The following is a 21680-nucleotide window of genomic DNA, read 5'->3' as shown; positions in this document are numbered from 1 at the left end:
ACCCCCCACAAACAGTTCTGGCCTCTTTAATAAGACAGTCAGAAAAATACTTAAAATACAATGTAATAAATTATAAAATACACCGAGAAATAAAAGAGGTGTTATGGGAGCGCAGAACATGCGACTAACTCCTTAGTTTTGCCAGAGAGGGTTCCATGTAAGCCAATGCTACTTGAAGTACAGTGCCAGACTGTGAACTGCTTGTTACCAATTCATAATGAGATAAAGAGCTGGTGGCAAACATAAATCATATAATAATAATTGCTAGAAAAAAAGTGTATGCTAAACTAAACGGTGGCTTAATGCCACAGTTAATGCACATTATGGTGCAAGTTCCTTTTCTGTCATGGACTGAGCAGTTAGTTTGTGGAATGGACACTTTGAACAGCACTGAAGTTAAGCTAAGTGAAGTGAAAAATGAGAAGATTGACAGGCAAACTGGAGTAGAAAGATCACTTTAGATAGACAAAATAGCATTAATAAATGCATATAGGGGCTGAGCACGCAGGCTCACACCTGTAATCCAAGCACCCTGGAGGCCGGCAGGTGGATCATCTGAGGTCAGGAGTTTGAGACCAGCCTGGCCAACATGGTGAAAACCCGTCTCTACTAAAAATACAAAAATTATCTGGGCCTGGTGGCATGCGCCTCTAATCCCAGCTACTTGGGAGGCTGAGGCAGGCTTGTTGCAGTGAGCCAAGATTGCACCACCTCACTTCAGCCTGGGTGACAGAGTGAGACTCCATCTCAAAAAAATAAAATGAAACACAATGAAATATAAATGCATATAGGCAGAAAAAGAGTTCATATAGTGAACTGCAAATAATTCATCACGGGCTAGAGCACAGGATACCTATAAAGGGCAGGAGATAAGTCTGGAGAAGAAGACAGACCAAGTGATAAAGGACATTCTAACTCACTGCTAAGGAGTATGGGCTTTATTCTCTAAGCAAAACAGTGTCATTGAACCATTTTAAGCTGGGAGGTAACATAATTAAATTTAGAAACATGGAGAATAGATTGGAAGGATAAGAAATGAAATACAATATGGCCGGGCGCAGTGGCTCAAGCCTGTAATCCCAGCACTTTGGGAGGCCGAGACGGGCGGATCACGAGGTCAGGAGATCGAGACCATCCTGGCTGACACGGTGAAACCCCGTCTCTACTAAAAAAAATACAAAAACTTAGCCAGGCGAGGTGGCGGGCGCCTGTAGTCCCAGCTACTCGGGAGGCTGAGGCAGGAGAATGGCGTAAACCCGGGAGGCAGAGCTTGCAGTGAGCTGAGATCCGGCCAGTGCACTCCAGTCTGGGCGACAGAGCGAGACTCCGTCTCAAAAAAAAAAAAAAAAAAAGAAATGAAATACAATAGCCCAAGAAAAAATAATAGCAGCTTGAGTTAAAGCAGGGGCAGAAGGAATACAGAATAGGTAATAGATTTTCAAGACATTTAGGAGACAAAATACAAAGTAGGCCAAATGGACATTAGACATAAATGAAGAGTTGAAAATGACTTCTTGATTACTGACTTAAGTGAATAACTGAACGAGCGGGAGTCCAAGACAGAGAAAACAGGAGAAACAGCAGGTTTGAAAGAAATAATAGTGAGTCGGCCAGGTGCAGTGGCTCACACCTATAATCCCAGCACTTTGGGAGGCTGAGGCGGCTGGATCACCTGAGGTCAGGAGTTTGAGACCAGCCTGGCCAACATGGAGAAACCCTGTCTCTACTAAAAATACAAAAAAAAAAAAATTTGCTGGGTGTAGTGGTGGGCACCTGTAATCCCAGCTACTCAGGAGGCTGAGGCAGGAGAATTGCTTGAACCTGGGGGGTGGAGGCTGCAGTGAGCTGAGATCGTGCCACTGCACCCCAGCCTGGACAATAAGAATGAAACTTCGTCTCAAAAAAAAAAAAAAAGAAGTAATAGTGAGTCTGTGAAATTTTAAACTGAAGACACTGTGTAAACAACAAAGCCCTGGGCTGGGCACGGTGGCTCATGCCTGTAATCCCAGCACTTTGGGAGGCCGAGGCAGGTGGATCACGAGGTCAGCAGTTCGAGACCAGCCTGACCAACACGGTGAAACCCCGTCTCTAATAAAAATACAAAAAAATTAGCTGGGCGTGGTGGTGGATGCCTGTAATCCCAGCAACTTGGGAGGCTGAGGCAGTAGAATTGCTTGAAATCAGAAGGCGGAGGTTGCAGCGAGCTGAGATTACGCCACTGCACTCTAGCCGGGGCAGTAATAGCAAAACTCTGTCTCAAAAAAAAAACAAAATAATAACAAAGCTCTGTTTGGAGCCACTACTAGAGTGGCTCAAGGAACCTAGATGAATAGACTATCTTACTGTAAGAAAAGTATTCTAGTCATACTCACCAGTAATTTCACAGTAATTATCTTCTAATTTCTTATTCCTAAAAATTAAAAAGTATTTTTATTATCTATACCCCAAACAATTACCAACAATCTTTCAATAACAGCTGAAAAGAGTAGGGAAGATGAAAGACTGTCATAGAATGACTAGCAGAAAATTATAAAGACTTTTTTTAAAAAAGACTCATCTAATGCAGAAAATTATAAAGACATCTTTTTAAAAAAGACTCATCTAATACTGACTGAAGCAATTGCAAGGCAATTAAAGGATACTTTTCAGATTGGTCTTAATGGTTTGCTAATTTCAAGAATATTATCAGCCAGTCGTGGTGGCTCACATCTGTAATCTCAACACTTTGGGAGGTTGAGGTGGGAGGACCACGTGAGACCTGGAGTCCAGGGCTGCAGTGAACTATAATCATGCCACTGCACTCCAGCCTGGGTGACAGAGTGAGATCTCATCCCAAAAAAATAAACTACAAAAATATGCTTAATATATACTGCTTGCGGCCGGGCGCGGTGGCTCAAGCCTGTAATCCCAGCACTTTGGGAGGCCGAGACGGGCGGATCACAAGGTCAGGAGATCGAGACCATCCTGGCTAACATGGCGAAACCCCGTCTCTACTAAAAACACAAAAAATTAGCCGGGCGAGGTGGCGGCGCCTGTGGTCCCAGCTACTCGGGAGGCTGAGGCAGGAGAATGGCGGGAACCCGGGAGGCGGAGCTTGCAGTGAGCTGAGATCCGGCCACTGCACTCCAGCCTGGGCGACAGAGCGAGACTCCGTCTCAAAAAAAAAAAAAAAAAAAAAAAAAAAAAAAAAAATATATATATATACTGCTTGCTTATTTTTTCAAAAAAAGACCTATAAAGCAATTCATTTTCTAAACTTTGAGCCTTAAAAGTACATAAAAGAAACCACTCAAGGGTCCATCAATAGGGAGTTCACTAAATGTTGGTGCAGCCATACAAGAGACTGTAACAGACTGAGGTAAATCTTTATGTAATAACATGGAAAGTGTCACAATACATATTACTAGGCAATCCCATTTTTGTCTTCTTTAAAAAAATAAAAGCTAAACATGCACTTAGACACACAAAAAGAATTTCTGCAAGTACACCAAAAATTGTCAACAGTGGTTATCTGTGAGGAGTGAGTCACCTGAAGAAGACAGAATAGGCTGGGTGTGGTGGCTCACGCCTGTAATCCCATCACTTTGGGAGGCCAAGGCGGGCAGATCACCCGAGGTCAGGAGTTTAAGACTAGCCAGGCCGGCCGGGCACGGTGGCTCAAGTCTGTAATCCCAGCACTTTGGGAGGCCGAGACGGGCGGATCACGAGGTCGGGAGATCGAGACCATCCTGGCTAACACGGTGAAACCCCGTCTCTACTAAAAAATACAAAAAAAAAACTAGCCGGGCGCGGTGGTGGGCGCCTGTAGTTCCAGCTACTCGGGAGGCTGAGGCAGGAGAATGGCGGGAACCCGGGGGGCGGAGCTTGCAGTGAGCTGAGATCCGGCCACTGCACTCCAGCCTGGGCGGCAGAGCGAGACTCCGTCTCAAAAAAAAAAAAAAAAAAAAAAAAAAAAAAAGACTAGCCAGGCCAACATGGTGAAACACTGCCTCTACTAAAAATACAAAATTAGGCCGGGTGCGGTGGCTCAAGCCTAAAATCCCAGCATTTTGGGAAGCCAAGGAAGGCAGATAAACTGAGGTCAGGAGTTCGAGACCAGCCTGGCCAACATGGTGAAACTCCATCTCTACTAAAATTACAAAAATTAGCTGGGCGTGGTGTTGTGCACCTGTAGTCCCAGGTACTCGGGAGGCTGAGGCAGGAGAATAGCTTGAACCTGGGAGGTGGAAATTGCAGTGAGCCGAGATTAGGCCACTGCACGCACTTTGGGAGGCCGAGACAGGCAGATCATGAGGTCAGGAGATGGAGACCATCCTGGCTAACATGGTGAAACCCCGTCTCTACTAAAAATACAAAAAAATGAGCCAGGCATGGTGGCAGGCGTCTGTAGTCCCAGCTACTCAGGAGGCTGAGGCAGGAGAATGGTGTGAACCCAGGAGGTGGAGCTTGCAGTGAGCCGAGATGGTGCCACTGCACTCCAGCCTGGGCGACAGAGAGAGACTCTGTCTCAAAAAATAAAATAAAAAAGAAAAATAAATAAATAAATAAATAAAAATAATAATAAAATAAAATAAATAAATTATCCAGGTGTAGTGGTGCACACCTGTAGTCCCAGCTACTCGGGAGGCTGAGGCAGAATTGCTTGAACCCAGGAGGCTGAGGTTGCAGTGAGCCAAGATCATGCCATTGCACTCCAGTCTGGCCAACAAGAATGAAACCCCGTCTCACAAAAAAAAGACGGAAAGAGGGAATAATTTTTACTCTTCAATGTATATACTTCTATACCTTTTTATTTAAAAAATTATTTTTCCTTTAAGCTCTGCTGGACTTGATTCTGTACTTTTTTTAAACCACGACTACTATTACTTCCATTTCTTCGTTTCAACAATTTTAATTTAAAGAATGTAGGCTGGGCGCGGTGGCTCAAGCCTGTAATCCCAGCACTTTGGGAGGCCAAGACGGGCGGATCACGAGGTCAGGAGATCGAGACCATCCTGGCTAACACGGTGAAACCCCGTCTCTACTAAAAAATACAAAAAAATAGCCAGGCGAGGTGGCGGGCACCTGTAGTCCCAGCTACTCCGGAGGCTGAGGCAGGAGAATGGCGTAAACCTGGGAGGTGGAGCTTGCAGTGAGCTGAGATCCAGCCACTGCACCCCAGCCTGGGTGACAGAGCGAGACTCCGTCTCAAAAAAAAAAAAAAAAAAGAATGTAATAGGTAATACTTTCATATGGTTTTAAATTAAACCACAAAACCAACACGTAACCTATAACAAGGTTCTCTTCTCTGTGACAATCAATTTTACTAGTTTCAGAGATATTATGCACATATATGCATAAATCACTACATATACATACATTATATATATATGTACACACACGAGACGATACACACACACACACGCTTTTCTTCTTCCCTGTTTTACACAAGTGGTAATGCATGATGTACTTTGTTTTTGCCTTTTTTTTTTTTTTTGACTAGCCAGGCCGGCCGGGCGCGGTGGCTAAAGCCTCCCAAAGTGCTGGGATTACAGGCGTGAGCCACCGCGCCCGGCCTTGTTTTTGCTTTTTATCTTAAGTAATATAGCTTAGAGATTTCTCTATTTAGCATACAATTTTTTTTTCCAGCTGCACAGTAGTCAATTAATACGGAAAATGTACCATTTATTTAACCAGTCCCTTATTGATGGACCTTCAGGACCTTTCACAACATTTACTATTATAGTAAACACTGCAGCGAATAACCTTATCTATTCATCATTTCAAACATTTACAAGTATATTGGTGAGATAATTTCCAGACATAAAACTGAAGTCAAAGGGCATGTGCATTAAAAATTCTGAATGATATTACCAAGTTGCCTTCTACAAATCATACTACCACTAGCAATGAGTGACTTTTTACCTATTTCCTTAACTGACTGGATAAAAATATCTCTTTTTTAGGCCAGACATGGTGGCTCACGCCTGTAATCCCAGCACTTTGGGAGGCCAAAGTGGGCAGATCACAAGCTCAAGAGATCAAGATAATTCTGGTCAACATGGTGAAACCCCGTCTCTACTAAAAATAGAACAAAATTACCCAGGCGCGATGGCAGGCGCCTGTAGTCCCAGCTATTCGGGAGGCTCAAGCAAGAGAATCACTCGAACCCAGGAGGCAGAGGTTGCAGAGAGCCGAGATCGTACCACTGCACTCCAGCCTGGCGACAGAGCAAGACTCTGTCTAAACAACAAACAAACAACAACAAAAACAAAAAACAAAAAAAAAAACAAAAAAACCTCTTTTTTGGAGACAGAGTCTCACTCTGCGGCCCAGGTTGGAGAGCAGGCACATGATCTCAGCTCACTGCAACCTCTGCCTCCCGGATTCAAGCAATTCTCATGCGTCGGCCTCCTGAGTAGCTGGGATTACAGGCACAGTGCCACCATACCTGGCTAATTTTTTGTATTTTTTTGTTTTTTTTTTTTTTTTTTGAGACGGAGTCTCACTCTGTCGCCTAGGCTGGAGTGCAGTGGCATGATCTCGGCTCACTGCAACCTCTACCTCCCAGATAGAAGTGATTCTCCTACCTCAACCTCCTGAGTAGCTGAGACTACAGGCGCCCTCCACACCCAGCTAATTTGTGTATTCTTAGTAGAGACAGGTTTCACCATGTTGGCCAGGATGGTCTCGATCTCCTGACCTGTGATCCACCAGCCTCAGCCTCCCAAAGCGCTGGGATTACAGGTGTGAGACACCACGCCTGGCCAAAAATATATCAATATACTTAAATTTGTACTTCTCTTATGATGAATAAAGATAGCCATCTTTTCATTTGTTAAAGAGCTACTGGTATTTGCTTTTCTATGTAATAATATTATAAAAAAGACTTAATAAAAAACCTAAAGACTTGCTATCTATTGTTTTATATTAGTTGATAAATATAACGGTTTATGTATTATATTGTTTCATCACTATTAAAACTATAAACTGTACAATGGTCATATTAATCAGATATAGCAGTATACTAAATTCTGCAAAGAACTTGTTTTCTGAATTAATCCTAAGTATTCCACAAAAATACAAAAATAAGAAACAAAATATTAATTTATAACTTTTTAAATATAATTTGAAATTACTTACTGTATCAAAAGAAGATTTTCTCCTGCTTCTGTTTCTAAAAATAAAATTAAAATTAAATTTGTCCAAGGATACACTGATAAAGCATTAGGAAAAATTGCTTAAGGACGGCCGGGCATGGTGGCTCATGCTTGTAATCCCAGAACTTTGAGGGTCCAAGACGGGCGGATCACAAGGTCAGGAGTTTGAGATCAGCCTGACCAACATAGTGAAACCCTACTAAAAATACAAAAATTAGCCGGGCGTGGTGGCGTGCACATGTAATCCCAGCTACTCAGGAGGCTGAGGCAGGAGAATTACTTGAACCTGGGAGGTGGAGGTTGCAGTGAGCCGAGATCGCACCACTGCACTCTAGCCTGGGTGACAGGGCAAGACTCCGTCTCAAAAAAAATAAATAAAATAAAATTTTTAAAAAATTACTTAAGGGCCGGGCGCGGTGGCTCAAGCCTGTAATCCCAGCACTTTGGGAGGCCGAGACGGGCGGATCACGAGGTCAGGAGATTGAGACCATCCTGGCTAACACGGTGAAACCCCGTCTCTACTAAAAAAAAAATACAAAAAATTAGCCGGGCGAGGTGGCGGGCGCCTGTAGTCCCAGCTACTCGGGAGGCTGAGGCAGGAGAATGGCGTAAACCCGGGAGGCGGAGCTTGCAGTGAGCCAAGATCTGGCCACTGCACTCCAGCCTGGGCGACAGAGCAAGATGCCGTCTCAAAAAAAAAAAAAAAAAAAAAAAAATTACTTAAGGACATTAACAACATTTTAAAAAATTATTAAAAAATTATTAACTGCTGGGCGCAGTGGCTCACGCCTGTAATCCTAGCACTTTGAGAGGTCGAGGCAGGCAGATCACTTGAGGCCAGGGGTTCAAGACCAGCCTGGCCAATACGGTGAAACCCAGTCTCTACTAAAAGTACAAAAATTAGCTGTGTGTGGTGGTGCATGCCTGTAATCCCAGCTACCCGGGAGGCTGAGGCAGAAGAATCACTTAAACCTGGGAGGCAGAGGTAGCAGTGAGCTGAGATAGCACCATTGCACTCCAGCCTGGGGTACAAGAGTGAAAAATCCGTCTCAAAATAAATAAATAAATAAATAAATTTACTTACTATCCACGCTACTCTCTACCCCCAAGACTCAAGGAATACTTTTTTTGTTTTTGAGACATGGTCTTGCTCTGTTGCCCAGGCTGGAGTACAGTGGTGCAATCACCACAGTCTCAATCTCCTGGGCTCAAGTGATCCTCTCACCTCAGCCTCCCGAGTAGCTGGGGCTACAGGAATGCACCCCCACATCTGGCTAATTTTTTATTTTTTGTAGAGACACAATCTCACTATGTTGTCCAGGTTGGTGCTGAACTCCTGGGCTCAAGCGATCCTCCCACCTCAGCCTGCCAAAGTGCTGGGAACACAGGTGTGAGCCACTATGCATGGCCCATCATATATTTTTTAAGCAATAAGATAGACAATAAGTTATATTAGTTGTCTGGTTAGAGAGCTACAGTAAAATTTTTAAAAAAGCAGATTTAGCAGGAATTACAGCAACATACTTACCTGCCATTTCTGACTTTCTCTCTATTTTCATATGAGACTCTGTCTGGAATACCCTAGGAGAGAAAATAAAGATTATTAAAAACCTGCAATTTGTAATCAGTATCCTTTGGTGTTAATTTATAGTCTGTGTTGAGATAGGCAAAGATAATACTTTGATTTTAGCTTCCTCTTTGCTATGCCATATACTCCTAGTATTTCAAATGCCAAAATTAGTTTACCACAATAAAATCTACTATAGTTTTGTTTTTATTTTTGTTTTTAAATAGGATCTTGCTTTGTTGCCCAGTCTAGATTGCAGTGGTGCAATCACAGCTCGCTGTAGCCTCAACCTCCCAGGTTAAAGTGATCATCCCACTTTAGCCTCCCGAGTAGCCTCACCAACAAGCCTAATATTTTTTATTTTTAGTAGAGACAAGGCTATTATAGTTAATTAGTTTATTTATTTTTAACTAAGATTCTGAGCCATTTGTTACTGCAGAGGGTATAATCTTTAAATGAGCTCTGACTTAGTAATTATTTATCCCTCTCAATAACCTAAAATATTCATCTAATTCAACAAGTATTTATTAAACACTCACTATATACCTGGTATTATACTACGGCCTGGGATACAAACACGTGATCCTTGACTCAAGGAGCTTCCACTATAAATAGAGCTAGAACAGTGATTACAAACATTATTTCACTGGCTTTTGTTATTAACAATTCAGGTATGGTAGCATGGACTCCATAGGAAGGGATCCCTTTTCACTGGGATGGTTAAGAATAAGCTTCAGGGAGCATTTTGACATCTGCCTTGAATCTGACCAGTTCATTCTAATTTAGCTAATATTAAGTATCACTCACTATATAGAAGCTATTCTTTTTTCTTTTTTGAGACAGGGTCTCATTCTGTTCCCCAGGCTGGAGTGCAACGACACTATCATGGCTCACTGCAGCCTGGGACTCCTGAGCTGAAGCAATCCTCCAGATTCGCCTCCCGAGTATCTGGGACTACAGGTGCATAGTATCATGCCTGGCTAATTTTTTTTTTTTTTTTTTTTGTAGAGATGGGATCTCGCTAAGTTGCTTGGGCTAGTCTTGAACTACTGGCCTCAAGCAATCCTCTGGCTTCAACCTCCCAAAGTGCTGGGATTACAGGTGTGAGCCACCACATCTGGCCGCTAGTACAATGTCAAGTAACAGTTGGATATCATTGTTTTGTTCCTGACTTTAGAGGGAATGCTTTCATTGTTTCTCTTTTAAACATAATACTGAATAACCTTTTAAATAATAACTAATGTTTCATCAAAACAGATTATTCAAGTCAGTACCAATACATTTGGTTTGATACACAAAATACTAGTACCTGTAATATTTTAGTTATTTCTGCTTTCAACTTACTTTATAGTATCTGCAAAGCTGACTCGACGAGAGTTTTTCTTATTTCTCAAAGCATTGGATTCCTAAGGGCAGAGAATATATGGTATAATTCTTAATAAAATCACTGTGAATTACATTTCCAGAGTACTATAGACAGAGATCAAGTCTTTTTTTTTTTTTTTTTTTTGAGATGGAGTTTTGCTCTTGCTACCCAGACTGGAGTGCAACAGTGCGACCTCGGCTCACCGCAGCCTCTGACACCCGGGTTCAAGCGATTCTCCCACCTCAGCCTCCCGAGTAGCTGGGATAACAGGCATGCGTCAGCACGCCCGACTAATTCTGTATTTTTAGTAGAGACGGGATTTCTCCATGTTGATCAGGCTGGTCTCAAACTCCTGACCTCAAGTGATCCTCCCACCTCAGCTTCCCAAAGTACTGGAATTACAGGCATGAGCCACTGCACCTGGCCAGAGATCACGTCTTATTCTGAATTACCTCTTCAAATGTTGTAGTATGTGTCAGAATTTCCTTCTTTTTTTCAAGGCTGAATGATATTTCACTGCACATATATATTACCACATTTTGTTTATCCATTCATCAATGGACACTTAAGTTGCTTCCACCTTCTGGCTACTGTGAATCATGCCATTATGAACATGGGTGTACAAATATCTCTTTGAAACTCTCAATTCTTTTGGATATATATCCAGAAGTGAAATTGTTCAATCATATGGTAATTCTATTTTCAATTTGTTGAGGAATTGCCATACTGTTTTCCATAGCAGCTGTACCATTTTATATCCCCACCAACAGAGCACAAAGGTTCCAATTTCTCTGTATCCTCATCAACACTTGTTATTGTCTTTTATTTTAACCATCCTAATGGGTGTGAGGTGATATCTCATTTAGGTTTTGATTTGTATTTTCCTAATGGTCAATGATGCTGAGCATCTCTTCATTAGAATACAGTATTTTTACTTTCCTTCCCCACCCTCCTTAACAAGAGCAAACATTTCTACTCACATAAATACCATACACAAAAACCAAAAGACATTAAGGATGAGCTTGCTGTTAAGTAAAAACATAAAATAATAATAACCAAAAGACAGAAACAAAATCCACAGAGAATTTTACTGGGTTAATTCTGAATACCTGACCATAAGTCTTATTATAATAAAGAATCAGAAATGGTAACCCCTCTGCGTCAAAGCAGTGATGTGATTAAGGTCCTAGAAGATGCTACAGGTAGCCTTGAGCTTAATATGACAATTATAATACTGACATGGTAAACACTGGGACTAACAGAGACTAATATATTTCTTACTGAAAAAAAAGAAAACTGATATTTTCATAGTTCATAAGTGTGACTGGGTTTTCACACGCATGTGAGATGTGCTTTCCTCAAACTTTGTTACATGTTGGCACATTATACATCTGACATGAAAAAAGAAAGGCGCAGCACGATGGCTCATGCCTATCATACCCACACTTTGGGAGGCCCAGGCAGGAGGACCACTTGAGCCCAGAAGTTCAAAACCAGCCCAGTCAACATAGCAAGACCCTTGTCTGTACTAAAAAAAAAAAAAAAAAAAAAAAAAAACATGTTAAGGGCCGGGTACAGTGGCTCACGCCTGTAATCCCAGCACTTTGGAAGATCAAGGTGGGTAGATTGCTTGAGCCCAGGAGTTCAAGACCAACGTAGGCAACATGGCGAAACCCCTTCTCTACAAAAAATAAAAAATTAGCCAGGCATAGTGGCATGTTCCTGTGGTCCTAGTTATTCAGGAGGCTAAGGTGGGAGGATCTCGAGCCCAGGAGGAGGAGGTTGCAGTGACCCATGATCGCACCATTGTACTCCAGTCTGGGCAACAGAGTGAGACTCTGTCTCTAAATAAATAAATAAATAGCCAGGTATGGTGGCATGTGCCGTAGTACCAGCTACTCAGGAGGCTGAGGCAGGAAGACTGATTGAACCCAGGAATGCAGGGCTACAGGGAGTTATGATTGTGCCACTGCACTCCAACCTGGGTAAGTGAGGGAGATGCCATTTCTAGAAAAGAGAAGAAAAAAGAAAAATCATGAATGCCAGTATATTCAAGTGTTTGGAAAGCCATGGGATGCTTACACATTCCCTCTTCATATAGCTAATAAAGTTCTTGACTTAAAAATATAACTGAAAATAGTCATCTATAAAGTATTTGCACAAGAGACTTACCTGAACCGTTTCATTCCCACCTCTGAGGTCCTGAAGAGGACTCCTTGGGGGTTTCAAAATCTGTGGTAACAATTAGAATTATTCAAAAAAAATTTGGCATATCTATTAAGAATCAGTTTATTTCAAGTTATATCATAGGTAGAAAGCTAAAATTTTCATTACAAACTCTGAAACTCCTCAAATTCATTCTGCTCAATGCTACACTGTGTGGCAGATTTAAATATCTGACATCTATTCCCTTCTACCTGCCCATCCTCTCCAATTATTTTACCCACTCTCATCCCATGTGGTCTGAGTGAACGTCACACCAACTCTAGGGTAAAACACATAGCTCTGTCTAGAACAATGTGATATTCTCTTGTCAATGATGATTTGTTCAGGAATGAGGACTTGACCCATATCAGGATAATCGAGCTAAAATGATTCAATTCTGAGTCTTTTCTGTTTTCAGGAAAAAGACACTATTCTTCACGTAGGACTTAAGCCTGGAAGTAAAAGAGCTAGATGTACCACAGTAATTACAGGGAAAGAATCTATCTGCTGGAGATTACCCAGAGGAAGCACTAAGAGTAGAAAAAGAAAAAGGAGGCTGGACGCAGGGGTTCACGCCTGTAATCCCAGCACTTTGGGAGGCCAAAGATGGGGCGGATCACGAGGTCAGGAGATCAAGACCATCCTGGCTAACGTGATGAAACCCCATCTCTACTAAAAATACAAAAAATTAACCGGGCATGGTGGCAGGTGCCTGTAGTCCCACCTATTCGGGAGGCTGAGGCAGGAGAATGGTGTGAACCTGGGAGGAGGAGCTTGCAGTGAGCCGAGATCGCGCCACTGCACTCCAGCCTGGGTGACAGAGCGAGATTCCGTCTCAAGAAAAAAAAAAAGAAAAAGGAAATCCTAGTACTGGTGTCATGATTACAATCTCTGGTCAGTAAGCTGTGCCTAAAGCCATCCCTTCTTTGGATTTGTTAGTATCATAACCCAATGTATTTTGTGCTTAAAGCAGTTTGGGCTGGGCATAATGGCTCAGCAGTTTGGGAGGCTGAGGCAGGAGGATCACTTGAGGTCAGGAGTTTGAGACCAGCCTGGGCAACATGGCAAAACCTCATCTCTTCTAAAAAATAAAAAAATCAGCCACGCATGGTGGTACACGCTTGTAATTCCAGCTACTCAGGTGGCTGAAACATGACAATCGCTTGAACCCAGGAGGCAGAGGTTACAGTGAGCCGAGATCACACCACTGCACTCCAGTCTGGGCAACACAGCGAGACTCTGTCTCAAAAAACAAAAACAGTTTGAGTAGGTCTTTTGTCTCTTGCAACAGCTTTGTACCACAGGTTAAACATATCTTTTAAATAGCTTTATTGAAATATAACTTACATAGCATAAAATTCGTAAAATTACTACAAAATTCATAAAGTATGAATTTTGGTATATTTACAGAATTGCATAACCACGTTAAATATCTGAGTCTTGGCCGGGCGCGGTGGCTCAAGCCTGTAATCCCAGCACTTTGGGAGGCCGAGACGGGCGGATCACGAGGTCAGGAGATCGAGACCATCCTGGCTAACCCCGTGAAACCCCGTCTCTACTAAAAAATACAAAAAAAAAAACTAGCCGGGCGAGGTGGCGGGCGCCTGCAGTCCCAGCTACTCGGGAGGCTGAGGCAGGAGAATGGCGTAAACCCGGGAGGCGGAGCTTGCAGTGAGCTGAGATCCGGCCACTGCACTCCAGCCTGGGCGACAGAGCGAGACTCTGTCTCAAAAAAAAAAAAAAAAAAAATATCTGAGTCTTTACCTAGAGAGCAATAGGAAGCCAGTGAGGGTAGGATGGTGAAGCCACAGTCAAAACTACTGTGATATATAGTTATCATTAAATAAAAGCTGACAATTATTAATTCAAGAAAGTCTTTCTTACTGAAGAATGCCGTCTTCTAACAGGTCTCTCTATATTGTCACTGAAAAAGGAAAAAAAAATTATAAACACATTGATAAAAAACTGAATTCCCAAAAGGGATCATCACAGCACCCCTTACATGCTTTCAAACTGGTCATCACTTTCACTTAGCACTCTGACAAGCAAAATTTATATACAAGACTTTAAATTCAGTTAGGAATTCAGTGTTTTAAAATACATACTGTGTACTACGAGACTATCTCTTGAATAATAATCAGTACAACATAATTTACCATATTTACAGAGATATAATAATATGATAAAGGGCTATAAGTCAAGAGACGCTACTTTTGGTTTTACTACTATATGACTTTTAGAGCAGGTTTTGGAAATTCAAATGCCTCTGAGGCTAAACAGATAATTTTTTAGGAGTAAGAAAAATAGGTAGTGTTGAAATGTAATGACCTAGAGAATTCCTCTCTCACCTAAAGGTCAGTCATTCCTCTGCTGTGGTTAGTTGTTGCCAAACAAGAATACCAGCCCAGTGTTGCCATGCTTGATTTTTCAAGAGAAGCTGAAAACCCAATTGTACAAAATTTTGAGATCTTGAAGTTTTGGCAACTAATTCAAAAACTAAAAAACATGTGTAGGCCAAAGCCAGCCACGGTGGCCCATGTCTATAGTTCCAGCTATTCAGCTGGAGACTGTGGCAGAAGAATCACTTGAGCCCAGGAGTCCAAATCTAGCCTGGGCAACGAAGCAAGACACAGTCTCTTAAAAAGAAACAATCAAAAAACATTATGTATAAGCCAAAAACTTATGACTAAAGGCTGCAAACAAGCCATCAGATTGTGATGGCAATTTTAGACAAATCATTTTATCTTCCTGGTTCTCAATTTTCTCATCCTTAAATTGAAGAGATGGGAGATAGTATCTAAAGTCCCTCTCAGATTTGACTCTAGATGAGATGATGATGATGATGATGATATTTGAGACAGGATCTTGAGGTAGGAGGCAGAACTTGACTCCAGAGGTGGGGCTTGGATACAGGACCAAATTGAGGACTAGCTAAAACAGGTCTGGGACAAAAGCACTTCCCCATAAGACACTCCCATCAGGGTGCCTTGTCAGTTTACCATTGCCACGGCAAAAACCCAGCAGTTACCTGCCCTTTCCATGGCAATGACCAGACAAGCTGGAAGTTACTACCCTCACTCTAAAAATGTCGGCATAAAACACCCCTTAATTTGCATATAATTAAAAATGGGTATATATATATGAGTGCAGAACTGCCTCTGAGCTGCTACTGTGGGCTTAGTGCCTATAAAGTAGCCCTGCTCTGCAAGGAGCTATACCAGTGCTGCTGCTTTACACTAAGCCACTTCAATAAAAGTGCTGTTTAACACCGCTGGCTAGCCCATGAATTTTTTTTTTTTTTGAGACGGAGTCTAGCTCTGTCGCCCAGGCTGGAGTGCAGTGGCCAGATCTCAGCTCACTGCAAGCTCCACCTCCCGGGTTTACGCCATTCTCCTGCCTCAGCCTCCCACGCATCTGGGACTACAGGCGCCCGCCACATCGCCCGGCTAGTTTTTTATGTATTTTTTAGTAGAGACGGTGTTTCACTGTGTTAGCCAGGATGGTCTCGATCTCCTGACCTCGTGATCCGCCCGTCTCGGCCTCCCAAAGTGCTGGGATTACAGGCTTGAGCCACCGCGCCCGGCCAAATTCTTTTCTGAGCAAAGCCAAGCATCCTCCCTGGCTGGTAAAGCCAAGAGCCCTCCATTTAAAAAATTTTATTTTTTGTAGAGATGGGGGCGGGGGTGTCTTATTATGTTGCCCAGGTTGGTCTCAAATTACTGGGCTTAAGATATCCTCCCGCCTAAGCATCTCAAAGTGCTGGGACTACAGGTGTGAGCCACCATGCCCAGAGTAGATGAGTTTATACAAAGATATGGCAATGGCAAGGAAAACTATGAGTCTGTAACATCTCCTTCTTTTTGGATGAGTTCATGTACTTTGCAAGGACATGAATGAAGCTGGAAACCAACATTCTCAGCAAACTATCACAAGGACAGAAAACCAGACACCGCATGTTCTCACTCATAGGTGGGAACTGAACAATGAGATCACTTGGCCACAGAGCGGGGAACATCACACGCTGGGGCCTGTCCAGGGCTGGGGGATGGTGGAGGGATAGCATTAGGAGACATTCCTAATGTAAATGATGAGTTGATGGGTGCAGCAAACCAACATGGCACATGTATACATATGTAACAAACCTGTACATTGTGTACATGTACCCTAGAACTTAAATTAAAAAAAAAAAAAAAACTACTTCTTTTTATTGGAACACAATGGAAAAAGATCTCAGAAGTTATGGATAGGTCCTACTAATTAGAAAAATATCTTTCTCTGATAGAATATAACATTCTTAGCTGCATTAAATGAACTTACTTTTCTTCATTAGCCTCTGAAGATGCCCCATCCATTTTTGAAGAAAACTTTTCTGTAACAAATATACAATATTAGAAAAGATGAGGAAAAAGGAAAAGCAACTGCAATCTAAGAAGAGATTAAGAGTACAGTTGGTGACTTCAGGGTTACTTTCTGAGGGAAGACCAAAGATGGGAAGGAAAGGCTGGGCACGGTGGTTTATGCCTGTAATCCAGCACTTTGGGAGGCCGAGGCGGGCGAATCACCTGAGGTCGTGAGTTTGAGACCAGCCTGACCAACGTGGAGAAACCCCATCTCCACTAAAACACAAAATTAGCCGGGCGTGGTGGCGCATGCCTGTAATCCCAGCTATTCGGGAGGCTGAGGTAAGAGAATCACTTGAATCCAGGAGACGGAGGTTGTGGTGAGCCGAGATCGCTCCATTGTACTCCAGCCTGGGCAACAAGAGCAAAACTCCATCTCAAAAAAAAAAAAAAAAAGGAAAACACCACTATACTTAGGAAGATACAAAACATGACTCATTTTAAGGAGTTTAAACCACTATTATAATAAACATTCCTGGAAAATTCTCATACTCAAGATAAAATCAGTGACTAACTTTGATCAGGATGATAGGGACTTCACTGGTTCAAATAAAAATTTGGCCTAGCTTATAAGAGTTTGCAGATTATTTAATAATCTACTCCCAAAATGGACATCAATTAGATAAATGGTCCCCAACCTTTTCCAAATCAGGGATCAGTTTTGTGGAAGACTATTTTTCCACAGACTAGGAGGGTGTGATGGGGGATGGTTTCGGGATGCAACTGTTCCACCTCTGATCATCAGGCATTAGACTCTCATAAGGAGCCCGCAACCTAGATCCCTCGTGTGCACAGTTCACAGTAGGGTTTGTGCTCCTGTGAGAATCGAATGCCGCTGCTGATCCAACAGGAGGAAAAGCTCAGGCGCTAATGCTCACCTGCTGACCTCCCGCTGTGCCACCCAGGCAGTGGACCTATACCGTTTCATGGCCCAGGGGGTTGGGGACACCTGAATTAGATATCTAAATACAGTGAATTTGCATCATATGTATATTTATCTGAGGAAAAGTCAACTATAAGTACTCAGCAAAAAAAATTAACACATGAAAATAACATTAGCATAGCTGATAATGCTTTAAATTTAACTCAGTGAGTATTTGCCCTGGAAAGAATATGAATTAAGAGGCATAATGTGAGGTTTCCTCAACTGGTCTCAGTTGCTGCCTCCCTATAACTATATTTGATTTTCACTTTATGTATTAACTTTAGAACTTCATTCTTGGGTAAGAAAAAAATGCCACTGCAGATTTCAAAAAAGAATAGCTGGAGATTTTGACTCGACCATATTAGCATTTCTGCCACAACACTAAATTAATACAATACACAAAAACAGGATCAATGTTCTTGCTTTTAGCAATAAGTAAACAGGTACCTGAAAGATGTCTGATGTGCTTCAATCCACCTGCCTCTGTTTCCCAAAGTGCTGGGATTATAAGCAAAAGCCACTGTGCCCAGCTATTTTTCTAGTTTTAGCCATTAAACTGTCTTCGCACCATGGGAGATAAAAATTTAACTCCCTTTCCTGCAACCACCTCCAAGACACACATACACACACAGCAAGGAAAGATTACATGCCATTCTCAAAAGTATAAAAATCCCAAATAGCCGGGTGCGGTGGCTCACGCCTGTAATCCCAACACTTTGGGAGGCCAAAGCGGGTGGATCACCTCAGGTCAGGAGTTTGAGACCAGCCTGGCCAACACGGTGAAACCCGTCTCTACTAAAAATATAAAAACTAGTCAGACGTCGTGGTGGGTGCCTGTAATCCCAGCTGCTAAGGAGGCTGAGGCAGGAGAACTGCTTGAACCCAGGGGATGGAGGTTACAGTGAGCCAACGTGGGGCCACTGCACTCCAACCTGGGCGACAAAGTGAGACTCCGTCTAAAAAAAAAAAAAAAAAATCCCAAATAAATATCAGCAAAAAGAATCCAGCAATTTGTAAAAAGGATAATAGGATAATATATCACGGTCATGTTGGTTTCTTTGCAGAAATGCAAAATTGGTTGGGCACATATGGGGTAATGTGCCTGTAGTCCCAGCTACTTCGGAGGCTGAGGCGGGAGGATCTCTGGAGCCCTGGAGTTCCAGGCTGTAGTGCACTATGATTGCAACGGTGAATAGCTACTGTACTCCAGCATGGGCAACATAGTGAGACCCCGTCTCTTAAAAAACAAACAAACAAACAAAAAGGAATGCACAGTTTAATATCAGAAAAATCAACCTTGCAATTTACCATACTAACAGATTAAAAGGCAAAAATGATATAATCATCTCAACAGATGAAGAAAAAAGTTTAGGGCTGGGCACAATGGCTCACACCTGTAATCCTAGCACTTTGGGCGGCTGAGGCAGGCTGATCACTTGAGCTCAGGAGTTCAAAAGGGGCCTGGACAACACGGCAAAACCGCATCTCTACAAAAAATACAAAACAGCCGGGCATGGTGGCTCGCACATGTAGTCCCAGTTACTCTGGAGGCTGAGGTGGGAGGATCGCTTGAGCCTGGGAGGCGGAGACTGCAGTGAGCAGAGATCAAACCACTGCACTCCAGGCTGGGCAACAGAGAAAGACTCTGTCTCGGGGGGCGGGGGGTGGGGGGATGTTTAATGATTTTTTTTTTTTTTTGAGACGGAGTCTTGCTCTGTCACCCAGGCTGGAGTGCAGTGGCGTGATTTCAGCTCACTGCAACCTCTGCCTCCCAGGTTCACACCATTCTCCTGCCTTAGCCTCCCGGGTAGCTGGGACTACAGGCACCTGCCACCAGGCCCGGCTAATTTTTTTGTGTTTTTAGTAGAGACGGGGTTTCACTGTGTTAGCCACGATGGTCTCGATCTCCTGACCTCATGATCCGCCTGCCTCGGCCTCCCAAGAATAATTTTTAATGACAAATTATATGCAACATACAGATAAAAATATTAACTACTATCAACTCAAGATCACCTAAATATCTTTGTTGTTTAAAATAGTCATTAAGCATAATTCCTGTCCAACCTGTAGACCAACTGGTTGGCAATTAACTGATGAAATTCAAGCTTAATGAAGTCCCCCTTTTAAAATATTCTATAACTGTTAAGTTCCACTTTCAACACAAATAGAAGACTCCACACTCACAAGTTAAGCTTCATTTATAAAACATTGTTATGGCCAAACTCTTGATCACTGACACGTTAAGTTACTGGTTCCAGGAGCTGGGTGTGGTGGCTCAAGCCTGTAATCTCAGCACTTTGGGAGGCCGAGGTGGGAGGATCACTTGAGGCCAGGAGTTCAAGACCAGCCTGGGCAACATGGTGAAACCTCTGTCTCTACTAAATATACAAAAAAATTAGCTGGGCATGGCAGCGTGCTCCTGTAATCCCAGGTACTTGGGAGGCTGAAGCAGGAGAATCCCCTGAACCCAGGAGGTAGAGATTGTAGTGAGTCAAGATGGTTCCACTGCACTCCAGCCTGGGAAACAGGGTGAGTGAGACTCCATCTCAAAAAGAAAAAGAAAAAAAAAAAAAAAGTTACTGATTCCAAACTGTGTACCTGGCACCCAAGGGTGCTGCAGCATACTCACAATGGTGTCCTGGGATATTTAAAAATTTTGAGAGATGCACAGCAGTTCTGAACATCTGTCAGGTACTGTGTGAACTACTAGCTCAAAACAGTACCATATGCATTACATTAGTTTTAATAACTTATCACTGTAAAGATAAACTGTTTGCAGTTGCTGTGATAAAAAGCAAGTACTTTTTTTTTTTTTTTTTGGGATGGAGTTTCACTCTTGCTGCCCAGGCTGGAGTACAATGGCGCAATCTCAGCTCACTGCAGCCTCCGCTTCCCTGCAACCTCTGCCTCCCGGGTTCAAGTGATTCTCCTACCTCAGCCTCCCGAGTAGCTGGGATGACAGGCATGCGCCACCACGCCTGGCTAATTTTGTATTTTTAGTAGAGACGAGGTTTCTCCATGTTGGTCAGGCTGGTCTCAAACTCCCGACCTCAGGTGATCGGCCCCCTTGGCCTCCCAAAGTGCTGGGATTACAGGTGTGAGCCACCTCACCCGGCCCAAAAGCAAGTATTTTTTATTAACGTAGTACAGGACATGAGGGTGACAGGGTATAAACTGATTCCAAAGTTTCAGAAGTTGTGCAGTGTCCAACAGGCACACATATCCAATCAGTAAGTGTGATTATTTAATAATAAAATTTTGGCCAGGCACAGTGGCTCACACCCGTAATCCTAGCACTTTGGGAGGCTGAGGCGGGCAGATCATGAGGTCAGGAGTTCAAGACCAGCCTGGCCAACATGGTGAAACCCCCGTCTCTACTAAAAATATAAAAATTGGCTGGGCGTGGTGGTGGGCGCCTATAATCGCAGTTACTCGGGAAGCTGAGGCAGGAGAATCATTTGAACCCAGGAGGCGGAGGTTGCAATGAGCCAAGATAGAACCACTGCACCCCAGCCTGGGTGACAGAGCGAGACAAAAAATAAATAAATAAAATATTAAAAAATAATCTTTTCCTTCAATTTCTGTATTTTTTTAAATTGGCTACTAAGTTTGGGACATATATACTTAATGTTTGGACCCAACCACTGTACTCAGTAAATAGACTGTTAGGTATTTCTTTTGATCTAAGGGTGCCATGAATCAAGAAAATTTAGGAACCACTCGTCTAAATAATCCGTAGGTCTTCAAATAGCTACTGAGCCCAATTAGCCTTTGAGCTAAGAGTGTTTTTTCACATTTTTATTGGATTGTAGAAAACAAGGCAAGCAGGCCGGGCGCGGTGGCTCAAGCCTGTAATCCCAGCACTTTGGGAGGCCGAGATGGGCGGATCACGAGGTCAGGAGATCGAGACCATGCTGGCTAACACGGTGAAACCCCGTCTCTACTAAAAAATACAAAAAATTAGCCGGGCGAGGTGGCGGGCGCCTGTAGTCCCAGCTACTCGGGAAGCTGAGGCAGGAGAATGGCGTGAACCCAGGAGGAGGAGCTTGCAGTGAGCTGAGATCCGGCCACTGCACTC

General features: G+C 43.0%; 1 protein-coding gene and 1 pseudogene across 7 annotated transcripts in view; one reads left to right on the top strand and one right to left on the bottom strand.

Annotated features, from left to right (window-relative positions):
* Window positions 1-21680, bottom strand: part of KNL1 (kinetochore scaffold 1) — a 76412-nt gene that overhangs the window by 49619 nt on the left and 5113 nt on the right. For 4 of the 7 annotated variants that reach the window (XM_015452658.4, XM_005559196.4, XM_015452659.4 and 1 more), the window contains exons 2-8: window positions 16595-16646; window positions 14162-14201; window positions 12245-12304; window positions 10051-10112; window positions 8668-8720; window positions 7123-7156; window positions 2373-2410 (exon numbers count right to left, since the gene is read on the bottom strand). In XM_015452658.4, the coding sequence (XP_015308144.3) occupies window positions 2373-2410; window positions 7123-7156; window positions 8668-8720; window positions 10051-10112; window positions 12245-12304; window positions 14162-14201; window positions 16595-16629 (322 nt within the window). In that variant the 5' untranslated portion in view covers window positions 16630-16646. Of the gene's footprint in view, window positions 1-2372; window positions 2411-7122; window positions 7157-8667; window positions 8721-10050; window positions 10113-12244; window positions 12305-14161; window positions 14202-16594; window positions 16647-18049; window positions 18175-21680 lie in introns of those variants that run through there. The other 3 variants (XM_065547773.2, XM_045395306.3, XM_045395307.3) reach the window with 3 other exon arrangements.
* LOC123575043 (small nucleolar RNA U13) lies at window positions 11372-11469 on the top strand (annotated as a pseudogene).

Source organism: Macaca fascicularis, chromosome 7 (assembly GCF_037993035.2).
Source record: "Macaca fascicularis isolate 582-1 chromosome 7, T2T-MFA8v1.1".
NCBI classification, from domain to species: domain Eukaryota; kingdom Metazoa; phylum Chordata; class Mammalia; order Primates; family Cercopithecidae; genus Macaca; species Macaca fascicularis.
Note: the sequence above shows the minus strand (reverse complement) of the source record. Positions and strands in the feature narration are given on the sequence as shown.